Below are 15277 nucleotides of genomic sequence, written 5' to 3' on the forward strand. Positions count from 1 at the left end.
ATTGAAACACAGCTGAAATTTATAGCTACACACCGTGTAATACATCGACATTGGCAGCAGAATTGCAGCCTGATACGTGCCAAAATGAAATGACCAATGTTGCTTTTGTTTGCTGTTCATTTTTCCCCCTCTGTTTGAATTTCTTTCAGTTACAAAAACTTCCCTCCTTTGTTACCAGCAGATTACAAAGTTAATACTCACGTTAAGGCAGTCTATCTCCCTCTAGCTACTTAAGTAATTTTTCCATGGACCGAAGGCAGTTCCCTCAGTGTCTCAGAGGCTTCATGACTGTGGTGAGAGTAAATACTACCCCAGGACTAAGAACTGCCTGCAGTCGTACACCCAGTTCCTGCAGCATTTCATGCCAAGCAGCCTCCTTCAAAGCTGACAAGTGATACCTTATGATAAACCCTTCCTTTAGCCAGCTTATTGTTCAGTTAGAGTTACACAGCCCACTGAGCGTATTTTTTCACTGTCCAAGGATCAGCTGTGCTTTGCCTGAAGAGATGAATTTGTTCTAGAGATTTGATGTTTCTGCTTAAACCCACAGATTTTACAGAGATTAAATGACTGTTAGCAAACCGACCCTGGACAGCCTAGTTAGAGGAGTATTCAGCTTTCTACAGTTGCCAGCAAGCTTGGGGAGAACTTGTCTCATACACAGGGTTTTATCGTTTGTGCTCTGTGTGTGTGTGGTCATCTGGAAAAGTAGAGTGGTCTTCTGCCCTACCTCAGGGAGCCATAAGAGCCTGTAAACAGGGAGGGAATGAGGAGGGACACTTCCTCTTTCTCTCTTGGTGGTGCTCTCAAGCAGATGTTTTCAACTCACAAAATTATTTCATTACAACAAAACTTTAGAGTTTTAAGTTGTTAGCTTTAAATGTGAATCCAGCTTTCCCTCTTCTCACCTCCGCTGAGGTGACCAAACATGTCTGTGATGACTGTACATAGACAGGAGGTGTAATGGTAGGTATTCTGAGATTTATGAAGCTGGTTGGCTTTATTTCTTGATTGAGACCTAAATTAATCTTTCTCCAAACACACATGGAGTAGTAGGTGAAAACTGAATTTGTTGCCTGCTGCGGCCCTCCAGAGCCAGTGTTACAGGCCAGGAATGGGCTGATACTGGTATCTGAAGCACTAGCATGGCAGCTCTCACCATTGTCTGCTTCATATGAATTCAGTATAAAAGTGTAATACTTACTTCCTGTCTCCCACACTGTGAGGTTTGTGCTTCAGAGCAGGATTAGGTGCCTAAATTGGCTAAAGATGCTTCTGTTCACAGGATGGCATACAATTAGCATATTGTTTGTCCTTTATATAAACATGACGGGTTTTCTGTAATCAGTCCTGGTTTACAGAATTTGCCAGAACCAATGTGACAAGGAAGCAGCTTGGCAGTGCAGATTAAGGCAGAGGAAGTTGTTAGCTTCTTGTTTTCTTACCCTATACTTCAGAAATAATCCATGAAACTATTTTTTAAGGATACGCAGTTGTTGGTTCTTTTCTGCTAGAGGGTTATTTGTATGGAAGAGATTGCTTAGCAGCATAAGTAGATCTTTGGCGTGCCTGACTTTACTCTGTTGAAAAGATAGCTTTACTTACAACTCAGATACCATCTCAAAACACCTAGTCTGTCATCTAGGGTGAGCAGGAAGTAGGTTCTTAGTGTTGTGTAGACCATGTGTTTGTGAGAAAATACATGCAAAGACAGTTTTGTGTTTTATTATCTATCCAACTGCACCTGTAATGGGACTTGAGACCTAAAGGATTGAACTACAGTTGACAAAGCATTTCTTACATGTTAGGGGATAGATCAGTCCTTCTTGAGCTGTACTGAAGATAGAAGCACTTCTCTTCTTATAATTTCGATAAATGACACAGCATGAAACCGGGTAATAGGAAGGTCACGTTACTGAAACTGTTGCTATGAGAACTACGCCTGCCAACAACTGCAGCCAGGTGTCTTGTGGCTCACAACTTGTTATGTGAAGATTAGTTTTACTGGGTCCACTGCTACTTTTGTGCCAGTAGCATTACAGCATCTGCTCACTTATTTTCTTTATGACTTATTATGGTTGTTAATTTCAAGTTTCTCAGTTCCTGAGCTTTGAAAAATGCTTAAGCAAATTGCTCAAGAGGGACAGTTGTCAGCAAACATACAGGGATTATGATAGCTAAACTAATGCCCTGACCAGAGAACAAGATACAACCCTGTTTTAATCCCTTTAAGCATAACATCATTCATTCAAATGTGAACAATTATGTTTTTAATAAGCGTAGGAGAAGAATTCACAAAAGAATTTTGTTAATCAGTCTGTATCAGTCCAGTATTTGCAAGTATGTCAAGCATCTCCTTTTCAAAGATGAGATGCACTCATTGTAGAGTCATCTACAGGAACTCAGAATCTTGCAGATTTAATCTTATTTAAAATCTCTATATCTTTGCAGTGGAGATTTAATATAATTAGAAACATACAACAAGTTAATTTATTCCTGGAATTCATCATGAAAAAACAATAACAGACACCGGATATATCTTTCCAGTGTAGCAAGATTGATTGTGACCTGGATGATGCCTACGGTGAAATTACAGAAGAGAAAGCAACATCTCTTCTGTTGTTGCCCTTGGACAAACATGCAAATCCTCATTTAGGCCAACAGGAAGAAGCCATACACATATCTAGTCCATTGAGATTTTTTTTGTGGCAGAAAATGAAAAATACAAAGCTATAAAGGAAGAAAATATGGCTATTGTTTAAACTCCTGTAATTCCTTTGTTGTAGGGCAAGATCTACCGCTTACTTTCAGACTGCAGATGGAGAAACAGTAATGAGTAGCCCTGGTTTTGGAGACATTTGAGGATTGTTTCATCTGGAAAAGATTTTTTTGTCTCTATTAGAGAGTGCAGAGAATGGAGCCGTGTAATTGAATAGATAATTACTACCCAGCAGTAAGAAGTCCATGCAGACTTTCATTTGTGTATCTTTTTGGGGAAAGTATTCTATTTTTACAGTCCGTGAATCACTTGAAATGCAGAGGCTAGAAGAGCAAGGATATTATTACATGACAAGCATCAATTCAAAGTAAATTTTCACAGTAATCATGTAGTTATGGGAAATAAATAATTGATTATCCCCTATTGACATACCTTGATATGCATATAGTGTAGTTGCATATGTGTTTACAAGTCTTGGTCTGGTGTACTTCACTTTGGTACTAAGTAATATAATCTAAACATAACCTAGCATCAGAGGAGAGTGGGGTGAGCTTAGGACAGAGCCTAAGCAAGGTTTGACTTCCATCTCACATAGTTTATGAAGTTCATAATCAACAACTTTTCTTCGCTTCTTTTTTGAACCTCTTTTGTGGCTGGGTGGACAGGACCATTCCCTACAGCCAGCAGCTGCCAGACTTGCAGATGAGCCCAACCTGCCAGCAGCACCCTATCTGCGTGCCTGGGTGGAAGCTAAATTAGCTGCTCAAATATTGTGTCAGCCACAGAACTTGAGCAGGTCCCTGTGTTTGACTGTGGGAAGCTCAACACCATGTGCCCAAAAAGGCCTTGGGGAGAGCAGTAGAGAAAGGGTGCTGACATGTCAGGAAGGCGAATGGGTTTGGGAGATCAGCTTTTTTTACTCCTGCTTTGCCATGCTGGAGCAGGGCTGCCTTACCAGGCACATTTACCAAAAGGGGATAAACCCTTTAAGGACCCTTTAAAGTCTTTCCAGGGTTCTGAGAGCTTCATCTGGGAAGCCTCTCACAGGTCAGCCCCTTCTCATCTCTTCCTCTCTTCACAGTTGACTGTCTCCTAGCTCAAACAAGCTTGACTAAACTGGTTTTTCCTGAGAGAAGCATGGGGGAAATAAAAGCATGTAAAAATTGGGTTGCATAAGTCAGAAAACCAGCTGTTTCCCAGCTGCACACTGAGGAGTGTCTCTGGTTTATTCAAGTGAATGCATGGCTGCATTTTGCTGTTGTGTGGCCGTGCCACTGCCAGTTACATCTTTAACAGGTAGACATCCAGTCAGCCATAGCAAAGGTTTGTGTTTTCCAAGGCTGCTGCAGGCAGGCCGGGAGAGGGCTGTCTGCTTGGGCCTGGATACTGCAGCTTTGTGCCTCCCTCTGTCACCTCAGCAATTTCTTCCCTAGTGTTGCTGGGGGATGACTCAGCTTCTTTCTTTCCAGGATCTGAGAGGCTTGTTTATTCCCCTTACACCTGTCCTGCTCAATCCCAAGCAGTGAAGTCTCTTCCACATTACTTTCTCTTCTCAGGTTTCTTCCAAGTATTCCTGGGTGCATTCTTCTGACCTTTCCATTATTTCCATGTATTATTGTTCATGTCTTCTCCTGTTCCCTTCTGTGGTATCTTGGGGGGTTCCTCCATCAGAAACTGCATCAGTACCTTAGCAATAGTTCAGCGCCAGGAGTGCAGCTTTACCCTCAAACACAAGGAAACTTCTCTGCAATTTTCTAAAATGAAGAGGTGAAATTCAGTTTGAAGCCAGCTGTGTGTAACAATTAATCTTTCCTGCTGAAAGAGTTTGTTTCACGTCTTTTGCAATGAGAAATAGTTTAGCCTGCTATACTTACACCATTTTCACTTTGGGAGGCTAGGTGATTAGAAAGATGGCCTGAGCAGAGTGGGATGGGAAACATCTGAAGGGAATGAGGATGTAGAGCTGCTTGTGAAGGTGAATGAAGTTAGGATCCAGCTGCACAGGGTGGGCTCAAGGTGTGTGCAGCCATGGAACTGCACACTTCTGGCTCCTGGAATGTAAAGAGGCCACTGGGAATTGCAGAGGAGGAAGTGGGAAAACCAGGCCTTTCATCAGAGAGGGGAGAAAAAGCAGGAGAGGACACGAGCTGTGGTGGAAGGGGCATGAGACTGCTATAACTCTTTGATCAGATCATAGCATGAAAGGTTATGATAGTTGCCCAACAGTTTAGGATATTTGGTTGTAGGTTGCAACACACTGTAAAAAGACATTTTGTCTGAGAAAGGGGCAAATTGGCAAGCAAGGAAAAAAGCACCTTATGAGCTCATGTTGCCTGCAGGCTACAGAAGCTGTTGAGCGGACAGGGAGCCCAGGAAGTAGTAGAGCAGAGCAAGAATGGTTTTGCCCTTGAAGGCAAGGAAGCTTCTTGTTTGTCTTTCTAAAATGCAGAGCATGCATTTTTCAAAAAGCATATTTCCTCTTTGGATTCAGCTCAGAGATTTTCTTTTCTGATGCCAGAATTCTGAATTCTTGGGGTGGGAAGAAAGAAAAAAGGGAGGGGAGAGGGATTTCTTATGGAAATCCTGACAGTCTGAACTGCTTTTACTGTCTGCGGTATAGTGCTTCCTGTAACCTATATGGTCAAATGCCAGCATGACATCTAATACACACTTGGCTGCTGAAAGTTCAAGCAAAGGGGACTGCTGTGTTGGAATATGCCAGGGAAGAAAAATTGAATTCAAGTGCTAAATTGCTATTGAGCCTGAGGGAGAGCATTAGTAACTTCAAAGAAATAAAATTAAGATTTCAGTATTTTTTTAGATTTGTTGGTCAACTCATTTCCTACAGTATGAAGGTGGGCACTTGGGAACCAGTAGACACACATCAGATTAAAATGAATAGAAAAATAAACAAAAATGTCATGTTTTCAGTGATCAAGTTTGGCAGCTGATTCTCTTGGCAAGCATAAATCTCTTCCATCAAACAGCGCTTAGTGTGGGACTTTCTCGCTACCCACTGAGAAACATTTTACTGTGGCGCATGTGCACACCCAGGTCCCTTACCTCTATCAGCATAGGTGAGATGCTGTGCATTTCTTTACACCCCTGCCTGGTGATGTGGGAAAGAGTGCTGGTGACCCAGAGAGGCCAGGGGGAGGGCAGGAGGGCAGCAGGGCTCCGTTCCTGTCAAATTTTTGCTTCCAGGCCTCAGAGCCAAGCCAGATGGTGTTGTTTGTATATAGGATGCAAACAGTAGGAAAATATTCAAACTTAACCAATGCTGTGTTTTTTACAAACACAAGAAAAAAATGAAAGGAGCTCTTTCAAAACAGGGGGCTAACTTTTGCTTAGCTCCTGTCTTTGATGGTCCTGGTGTGGTGGTGAGGAAATCTGTGGCTTTGAGTTTTACTTCCTTCCCCAGTACAGATGCCCTCTGCTGTTGAACAACTCATGAAGCCACATGAAATTCTCCCCTTCCTGCATCCCCCTTTGCGTTTTCCTTCTGGCGAAGCTTTAGTTCCTCTGCAGCTCCTCAGTCCCACCCCTGCATTCTTGAGGTTACTGCGTAATTGGTATTGAGGAAATGTAATGCTGTGAAAAAGATGATTTGCATCCCTTTTACCTCTGCGTAATCTGAGGCAGGGTGTTGCTTTGTCCTCCCTTACAGAGTTGTGTTAATTTTTCATTCCGTTTCTGCTAATTCAGCGTAAGCGATAGTTGGTTTGAAGGACATGGCGCTCGCTGGTTTAACAGCAATGGAAAAGGTTATGGTGAATGGTGTGAAATGTATTGGTCTTCTCCTCTGTTTCTTTCATGGAGAGAATAATTGACACGGCCTAATATTTCCTTCCCTGTATTGGGAACCTCCCGAATTTACCATTCACAAATGAATTTCTCATTTAGCAGCTTAGAGGGAGCCTTTTATTCGGTCAACATAGATTAAAAACGCTCAGTGTTTATTGGCTTTTAAGGTAAAATGTGAGAAGTGGCTGTGTCTGAGCAATGGCTCTTTGAGTAGACGGTCTTTGTTAACCTCTGTATTGCTGAAAACTTGTAATCATGAGGCTTTTCCCCTTTAAGGTGCTTTGCTTTGACTTAATGGCTGGGTTGCCATCCACCACACAGGAGCTCCCCAATGCTTTTCTGCTAAAGCAACCTGCATCAAGCTGATAAACTGATGTGGTTTTTTTTGGCTTTCTCAGTGGGTAGTAAAACAGTGGTTGAGTGTTTCACCAGTAGTTCCCTGCACTGTATTCCTATCGTTTCCAAAGCCCAACACCAGTAATGTCATCAGATATTTGCAAATGTTTGCATAAGTTTGGTTATGTAGGGGCATCTTTGATTTGTGTAGTACTTGGGAAAAGAAACATGAGAGTAGGGATCTTACCCTCTTCCTCGTCTTGGTGAAGGCCATGGTTAGGGAACTGCTTTTTCTTCTGGTGACTGCATACCCTCATATCATCCTAAGACAATTTTAAAGGGGAGAAAGAAATCTGTGCAGGTTTTGAGCCATCACTTGGTTATAGTTTTAAACTATTAATTCTCCTGGCTTAGCTTAGAGTATCCCAGATACACTGAAATCTATATATGGGAGAGTCATCTGCAGTGACTCCAGGTAAGAAGGTATGGACCTTGCTTGCTGGCAACCCTCCCCACCCTCAACAACCATGCTTCCAGCTTATCCCAAATCACCTCTGCTTGTGTGAATCTGCACTGATTGAGGTGTCCAGGTAGGCTTTTAAGGCACTGATCTTCTTAAATTTATGAATTTTACTTTTGTTGGATCTGCAGCATTTCCAAGCAGGCCGGAGGCCATCTCCAAGGCACTAGGGCATGCAGAATCTCCCTTCTCTTTTGGGACAAAGACTTACTAACCTCTGGTCAGCTTCTTGCATTTGGTGGGTCTGGCAGCCATCTATGGGTCATGGAAAGCAACTGCAGAGGCAGGTCTGGGGCCCTGTGCTGTGGGTACTGTCAAAACGCTCCATTCAGCATCTCAGCACTACTCCGGTGCCTTTCCTATAGCCAGTATGTAGTGCTGGGACTACCATGTCAGCTGGCCTGAGCCCACCTCGTGAGCTCTCATCTGATTGAAATGGTATTACTGAATCATATCACAAGGCTGAAGGTGTCTGTTGTGCAGCTGCTGAGTTGGAGGCCATCACTTTGCTTGTCTGTCAGTGGGTGAAGGGATCAAAAGTGCACAAATAGTGACCTGGTAGTATCCTTGCAGGCTTTGTCATGGAAGGTTTGTGTATGTGAAAGCCTCCTTGACTTAAGCTAGAGCAATACATTTGTAGAAATACTTAACACCTGAAATTGTTCAGATAGCATATTGACACATGGAAACAGGAGCAATAAAGGCAGGAGTGCCTGGCTGGTGCAGTGTCCCTGCACTGTGTCCTAATCTTCTCCGGTTGCTCAGAAGATGACGACAGTCAGGATCACTGCCACTGGGGTTGTGGCCCACCAGCACTGCAAGGCTAGTCCCTCTCTGCCTTTACCCTTTTTCTCTTCCTCCCTTAAAATGTTATTGCTCAGTTGTGTTGCTCCATGGGAGCTTGTTGCAGTGCCACCTCATTGATTACAGCTGCCTAATTTCCTGTTTCTTCAGCAGTATTTAAAAGCTTTTTTTACTGTTTTGCTAGGAAATGAGTAGATAGTTTAAAGCTTTGCAATGGAAATTGGCTTTGTTAGTATATACTGTTGTTTAATATGGCAGAACAGCAGCTGCACAAATTTAAAACTGTCAAAATTAAATAGCATGCCCTCACTTAGTAAACAAGCATCTCCTAACTCCTGCTTAAGGGTTGCTTCCAGAGTTGGAATGAAAACGCTTTTACTCGGATCTGACCCCATCACACAATGTGGCATATAGTCGCCCACAACAATAGACTGGTCTGTTGTTTTTTCACAGTGTTGATCTGGCAGCACTACTGCAGTGTATAAAAACCAGGAGCAATTGCTTGATGCAGCTGCAGGTCCTTAAAAGGGGAAAGCTCTTGGTGCACAAATACAAAAAAAAAAAAAGGAAAAGCACCACTGAACCATCTTCAGAAATGTTGCGCAGCGATGCAGTCTACTTCATTGATATTGATATTCAGTGTGCTATAATGTTTCACTTTGGTGTTTGAGGAGACACTGTTTTAGAATAGAAGGCCTGATGTTTAATAGGCTCTTGTAATCAGGAAATATATTTAAACTAATAACAACATTAAAATCTAAATCTCATAAAGGTTTCTTTTTGAAAGCGAGTAATTATGGCCTGACAATAAAAGTTTATGTGACCAAGTTGCCTTCAGTGAAAGACGGGGAAATGTTCTCTGCTGACAGACTCACACCAAAGAGGTAGAGGTGAGGTCTCTGGATAAACAAGTCATCATTTGAATAGTTTCTATTGTCATTCCTAGGCATCTGACAACATTGTGTGGAATTCTTTCAGACCTCTGTTTTGAGGAATCCCAGGAAGAAAGTTAACTGAGAACTGGCAACAACTAACAAAAAAGAAAATGTAACTATGAAAAATTATCATACTGATTTCAAGAAGTGGGATAGAGATAATCAAGAAGTAGGAACAACAGTATGTGTACAGCAGAAGCTGCACTCTTAGAAGTGCAGCTATGCTCAAAGAGGGGGTTAAATCTAGAACAGAACAAGCCTGAGCTCTGTGAACCTGTAGAGGAACACAGTGGAAAACAGCTCGTAATGTTTTCAAAGTGAATTTGTTTCTCTCAGTAGGGGGAACAAACAGCAAAAATTGCACAGGTAGATTGGCTGTGAATTAAATATCATTTACTGTACAGCAGCATGAAGAACTGAAAGGATTCATTACAGAAAAATTTTCTTCAGACAGAGCGCTCAGTTTTTGTTCTCTGTGCCTTCTCTTGAATATTGGCGTCTCTTCAAAGACAGAGGGACAATAGCAAAATCTGATTTACTAGAAAAAGAAATTCCTATCATTGACATTTACTGTCCTCCTGCCAGATATGTCTCAAGGCAAATTGTCAACAGGAGATAGTTGTTGCTTTATCAGATTATGTTGACATAAAATTATACAACACAAAACTGAGCTTTGTACTGCTATGGCTAACAAAAATTTAATTGCTTTAATCTTAATTTATATCATTAAATGGCTTAGAATGCTGAACAATACAGACTAAGTACAGAATTAATATTTGAATTAATCAAGTGCAAGAACAACTGAATGACATTCAAGTGACTTGGGAATTATAATAGTTAATCAATCCAGAGAGAAACTTTTACCACAATTCACAATTGGTGTGCCCCAGGGATCAATATTGGGCCCAGTGCTATTTAGTGTCTTTGTAAGTGATCTGGAAGATAGGATAAAGACAGTTTTCTGATGATACCAAGCTGAGTTGGGGAGGTGGACACTTGGGAAGTGCAGGAAGGCCTGGATAGGCTGGAAGAGTGGGCTAACAAGAGCCTTATAAACCTCAACAAAGAGAAGTGCTAAGGTCTTGCCCCTGGAAAACCATAATTCAGGGGTGCAGCGTGGGCTGGGATCTACCCTTGTGGGGAGCAGCTCTGTGGGAAGGAACTGGGGGTCCTGGTGGACAAAGCTCAGTGTGAGGGACCAGTGTGCTGCTGTAGTACTGCAAGGTGACAGGATGCTGGGTGGCATGAAAGGCATCACCAGCAGAGATGAAGAAGTCATTTTACTGAGTGCTTGGTGCTGGACCATTTCCAAAAAAAGATGTGGACAGGCTGGAAGTGGTCCAGAGAAGGGCCACAAAAGATGATCAAAGGCCTGGGAAGTCTGCCATTTGATGAACAGCTGAGGGAACTGGTTTGTTCAGACTTGAGAAAGGAAGGCTTAGGGGAGACCTTATCCCCATGTTCCAGTATTTAACAAATGGCTACGGAGAAGATGGAGACTCCCTTTGTACAAGGAGTCACATGTAAAAGATGAGGAGTGATAGGTACAAGTTACTGCTGGGGAGAATCCAATTGGACATGGGAGGGAAATTTTTCACAATGAGAATGATCAGCCATTGGACTTATCATTCCAGGGAAGTGGTGTATTCTGTAACGTTGGACACTTTTATGGTTTAGCTGGAGAGGGTGCTGGGCCATCTTGTCTAGACCATGCTTTTGCCAAGAAAGGTTGGACCAGATGATCCTTCAGATTGCTTTCCAGCCTGGTGTTCTATGATTATATTATTTTATACACGAATTCATAGATTATACCAGAAGCCAGTCTTGTGTTCTTTTGCCTTGTTGGAACAAACGTATGCTTGGCTCCCCTTTCCAGCCCCTTGTAAGCCTGGTCTCCAGGCCATGCTCCCTGCTGTGTTTTATTCATGGGCAAGATACTTTGCTTTTGGCTCTGTGCAGCCCATCCACTGCCCACCTCCATCTTCCTCTAGGGACTCTTCAAAAAACAAAACCAAGAGACCTCTTGCAGGTTTGTGCTGTCCACAAACAACTGAAAACCTCTTTCTCTTCCTTCCACATTTTTCTTAAGACTTTCTTGTTAGAGAAGCTGTAAGAGGAAAACTTGGTAACCAGCAGGCTATGGATTTGATGAAGTTATTGTTGGTATCCTGTTCAGGGTTATCCCACTTGTGCCCTGTGTTCCATCTCTGTGTGTCTTGTCTGTAAAGCAGATTGCCAGGTACTGGAGGCAGAAACTGTGAGCACAGATCCCAGGTTGTGTGGTAATGCAAATAAATAACCAAAGCAGGAGAGCTCCATGCAGGAGAGCCCCAGGGACTAAACAGCAGCTACAGAAAGGCAGGGATATAAGCAGGTAGGCCTAAACTTCTGTTAAGGAAGCAAAGAGAAGTAAGGGGCCTGCCTAGTCAGGCTCTGCACCATGGACACTGGTATGAGTAATCAGCACTGAGAATTTAGTGGGTTTTCCCCCTTATGGATCATCTCACCACTGACTGGCCTGTAAGTGGTTTTTGCTCAGCATAGCAGCTGTTTGCACGTGTCTTTGATCTAGATCAAGGCTACAGTGTTATCTGTAGAAACAGCCCTCTGGCATTTTTGTGTTGCATGAAATGGTTGTGCAGTGCTCCTTAGGTCAGAGGTGGAAGAGCACAGAGACTGATGAGGTATTCCCATCACATTTAACCATTGTGCCTATTTAAAAGCAGAACAGGACTCTACAAGTAGCATCACAATCTCTCCTGCCCCTGCTACCCCTGCTGTATCTTACTTTGTTCTTTCCATATGGGACTTTTTCCTCTCGCCCCTCTGCATCCATGTTCCCAGGTACAGAGAGGTGGTTCTTTTTCAGGAGTTTCTGGTTGCAGGTAGTTGAACAGTTAAATGCTTTGATTTGCTGGCTTCTAATTTAAGCAATGGTTTGCTTGGCTGGTGGGTGGTAAAGCATCATCCGTCTGTTTTGATCAAAGTGCAGGAGTCATTAAGATGAGCTCCGCAGCCTGTGACTGTTTCTTCTCGAGTTACTGGGAAGCAAGAGGCAAAGCTGCTCTATAGCTGAGCACTCCTTTCGGGGCAGGTTGTGAGAGTCAGGAAGAGAACCTGCACAGCTCAGCCATTGCTTTGAGTATTTGAGCTTTGAGATTAGTATATTATGAGGAGTTTGTGCCTCTCCACTTGCTGTTACCATGAAATCAAAGGAGAGCATTGCTGTTGTGGGTATGTTGAATTGGCTTAATGGAGTCATCTTTGTTCACTCTTCCTCCTGGCAAGCAGGAGGAACCAGTTATTAATTAAATAAGAAATAATAAATACTAGTGATAGTGCTAAGAGGCACATCAGAAGCTTTCTGTCTGCCCTGAAATGGGACTATTAAAAAGCAGGCTTGGTAGTGAAAATAGTACTTTTTTTGAAATTATTCTTATTATCCTAGGTGTTTAAGAAAGGACTTGACATGGCATTTAGTGCCACAGTCTAGTCAGCAAGGTAGTATTTGTTCAAAAGTTGGACTCGATGATCTTAGAGATCTTTTCCATTCTAAATGATTCTATGATTCTGTGAAATTATGGGCTGTAGTCAGTATTTCTCCAGGAATTTTCTGTACTTTTTTTTAAAAAAAGTTTTAAGTCAGTAAAGTCCTCATGGCTGCATTTTGACAGAGCTACTGCAGCCTTTCAAGGGGCTAAGAACTGCTGGTGTTTAGTCTGAAGTGGCTGCAGGGCCATTTCAGGATGAATGCACAGCTCATACACGTCTGTCCAAGATAAAGCAATACTTCATACTTAATGTAGTTTGGCCAAGCAGCCAGGAAACACTGCATAAAAGTTGTCATTAGTTCTTGTATGTAGGCAGTGATGAAATCCCTTCACAGAGAACGGGTATCACTTACTCATGGATTTTGCCACCCCAAAGAATAATGGCATTTAGGTCATTCGTGCCCATGGTGTTGTGTCATCATTAGAAAAATGCTGGAGGAAGGACTTTCTTTTGTGAAATGTCTGGCATTCATAGACACTGATTTTAGACAGTTGGATGATGTTTTTTATGGTTTGCATAAATTAACTGCTTACTAGCTAGGACCCACCTTTTTCTTCTCAGTAAGGAAGATTTCTTGCATGTGGCTGAATTTCTTTGAACAAAAAATTAAGGAAGCCTAATGTACTGCAGAAAACCTGACTGAATGTAAGAAGCTGTGAACAAGCCTTCACAGCTGTTCTTGGTAATCTCTTAGCATAGCGTCTAACTTTCTGCCCACTTCTAGAAGGTGGCAGCACTTTTAGCAGCTGTTTTCATCAAGATGCCAGTTTGAATAAAGGGTTTTACAGTGTGGGACAAGTTAATTAGACATATCTTTGGGAACTGAAAGGCTGTATTCATTTTCTGGATAAACTGGTTGTGTTTAAACAAAAACTGGTTTTTGTAATTCTTCCTATTCTTCTAAGTAAAATTTCAAGGAAAACAGAAAGCAAATTTGGATACCTCTGAGTTGTCCTGATGTTTAGCTCCTTCCTACATATCTTGTAGGAGGAGATGTGTGTTTAATTCACTGTGGCTTTTTTTTTCGCAGGCCCCTAAGACAGCACTTTAGCCACTAGCACATTGGGCATTTTGATTAAATTTCCTATCACACATTATGTGTGCAGGGATACTAAGGTGACTTGTTATTTCTTTAATGAAATCCTTCAGTGCTTCAGACTGGTCTTCACAGAGAAAACTGTGAACAGGAGAGACAATCAGATGGGCCATACAGCAACACTCTAGAAGAGTCTGACAACAATAGCTTATTGTAGACAGAGGAAATTTATTTCCTACATGCTTTGAAAGGAGAGCTTTTCAAATACAGTTGCATTCATAATGACCAAACAGCAGGGTGTTCAGGCAGTTCAGTAAGATAGGGAGTTGAGGCTTTTGCTCCTGCATCACTAGAAAAGTGAACTAGGAACCAGTTAGTGGAACTAGGCCATTATCATATAAAATAAGCCTTTCACAAGATAAACCACAGGGTAACTCCAAATTTAGTTAAAAGGCTGCATGGTTTATGGCACGGAACAATCAGTAAAGAAGGACTGGATAAATGAGGAAGAGGGGTTTTCTCCTAATCCTGGTACTTAGGAGTGGGTGGTGACCATTACTACATGTGTTGCATTTGATGTTAAACTGCCTGTTTGTTAAACTTCTTTCTGTTTTTATTTATAGGGCTCTTCCTTATCTTAGGCTTGATACTTTACCCTGCAGGTTGGGGATGCCAGAAGGCAATAAGCTATTGTGGACCTTATGCTTCTGCTTACAAACTAGGAGACTGCTCCTTGGGCTGGGCTTTCTACACAGCCATCGGTGGCACTGTTCTGACGTTCATCTGTGCAGTCTTCTCGGCGCAAGCTGAAATAGCCACGTCCAGTGACAAAGTGCAAGAAGAAATAGAAGAAGGAAAAAACCTTATCTGCCTCCTTTAACTCCAGTGGGGAAAAATACCAATGCCTGGATCTTTATCTGCTTTCCATTGACTGGACAAGTAGATCCACTTACTTGTTTTTACCATTTATGTGATTGAGCCCCATGCATTCCAGCCCTGAACTACTGAAAGGGTCTTTCTTCCTTGCTGGGCAATGAGGATCAGAGAAAGGATCCCAAGAAAGCAGAATGTAAATGGGGATATTTTTAGTTTCATTCTGTGATCAGGACACAGTGGAATATATTGATCTGACTGGGGATGTGAGTAATCACCTGTATATAGCAGGAATGTTGTTGTTATAAATGACAAATTCTGACTGATTGGATTGCCTAACCCACCCTGGTCACTTCGAAAAATTTGGGTTGAAAATAATAAAAGCCAGCATATTTTTTTTTCTTTTCTTATGCAAAAAAGAAGCCTATTTTACTGAGGTTTTGTTTCCAAGGGCTCCCCTCACTGGTGAATATTGCTTCACCACCACCTGATTTGGTACCATACTTTTCACTGAGGTGCTTTTTGTTACTGAACTTCCTGGAAGTACAGTGCCTTCTTTGACAGTAAGTCTCTGCTGGAGAGAGCAAAGCTGACTTGATGCAGTTCACACCGGTCCTTAAGCATTTAGAAATTTAAATCCCTGCCAGGTTTCTGTCTTGAAACTTAAGAGTGGAAGGTGTGTGCCACTTTTTACTTAG

The 15277-nt window shown here is 42.2% G+C and overlaps 1 protein-coding gene and 1 pseudogene across 2 annotated transcripts in view; both read left to right on the forward strand.

Annotated features, from left to right (window-relative positions):
• LHFPL2 (LHFPL tetraspan subfamily member 2) overlaps positions 1 to 14963 on the forward strand; it is a 118045-nt gene extending 103082 nt beyond the window's left edge. For both annotated transcript variants that reach the window (XM_027882576.1, XM_027882584.1), the window contains one exon: positions 14330 to 14963. In XM_027882576.1, coding sequence (XP_027738377.1) covers positions 14330 to 14586 — 257 coding nt within the window. In that variant the 3' untranslated portion in view covers positions 14587 to 14963. The remainder of the gene's footprint in view (positions 1 to 14329) is intronic.
• Positions 14656 to 15277, forward strand: LOC114056930 (annotated as a pseudogene).

The sequence above is a fragment of the Empidonax traillii genome, unplaced genomic scaffold (assembly GCF_003031625.1).
Source record: "Empidonax traillii isolate 1590-97213 ecotype Southwest subspecies unplaced genomic scaffold, ASM303162v1 scaffold8:size5222938, whole genome shotgun sequence".
NCBI classification, from domain to species: domain Eukaryota; kingdom Metazoa; phylum Chordata; class Aves; order Passeriformes; family Tyrannidae; genus Empidonax; species Empidonax traillii.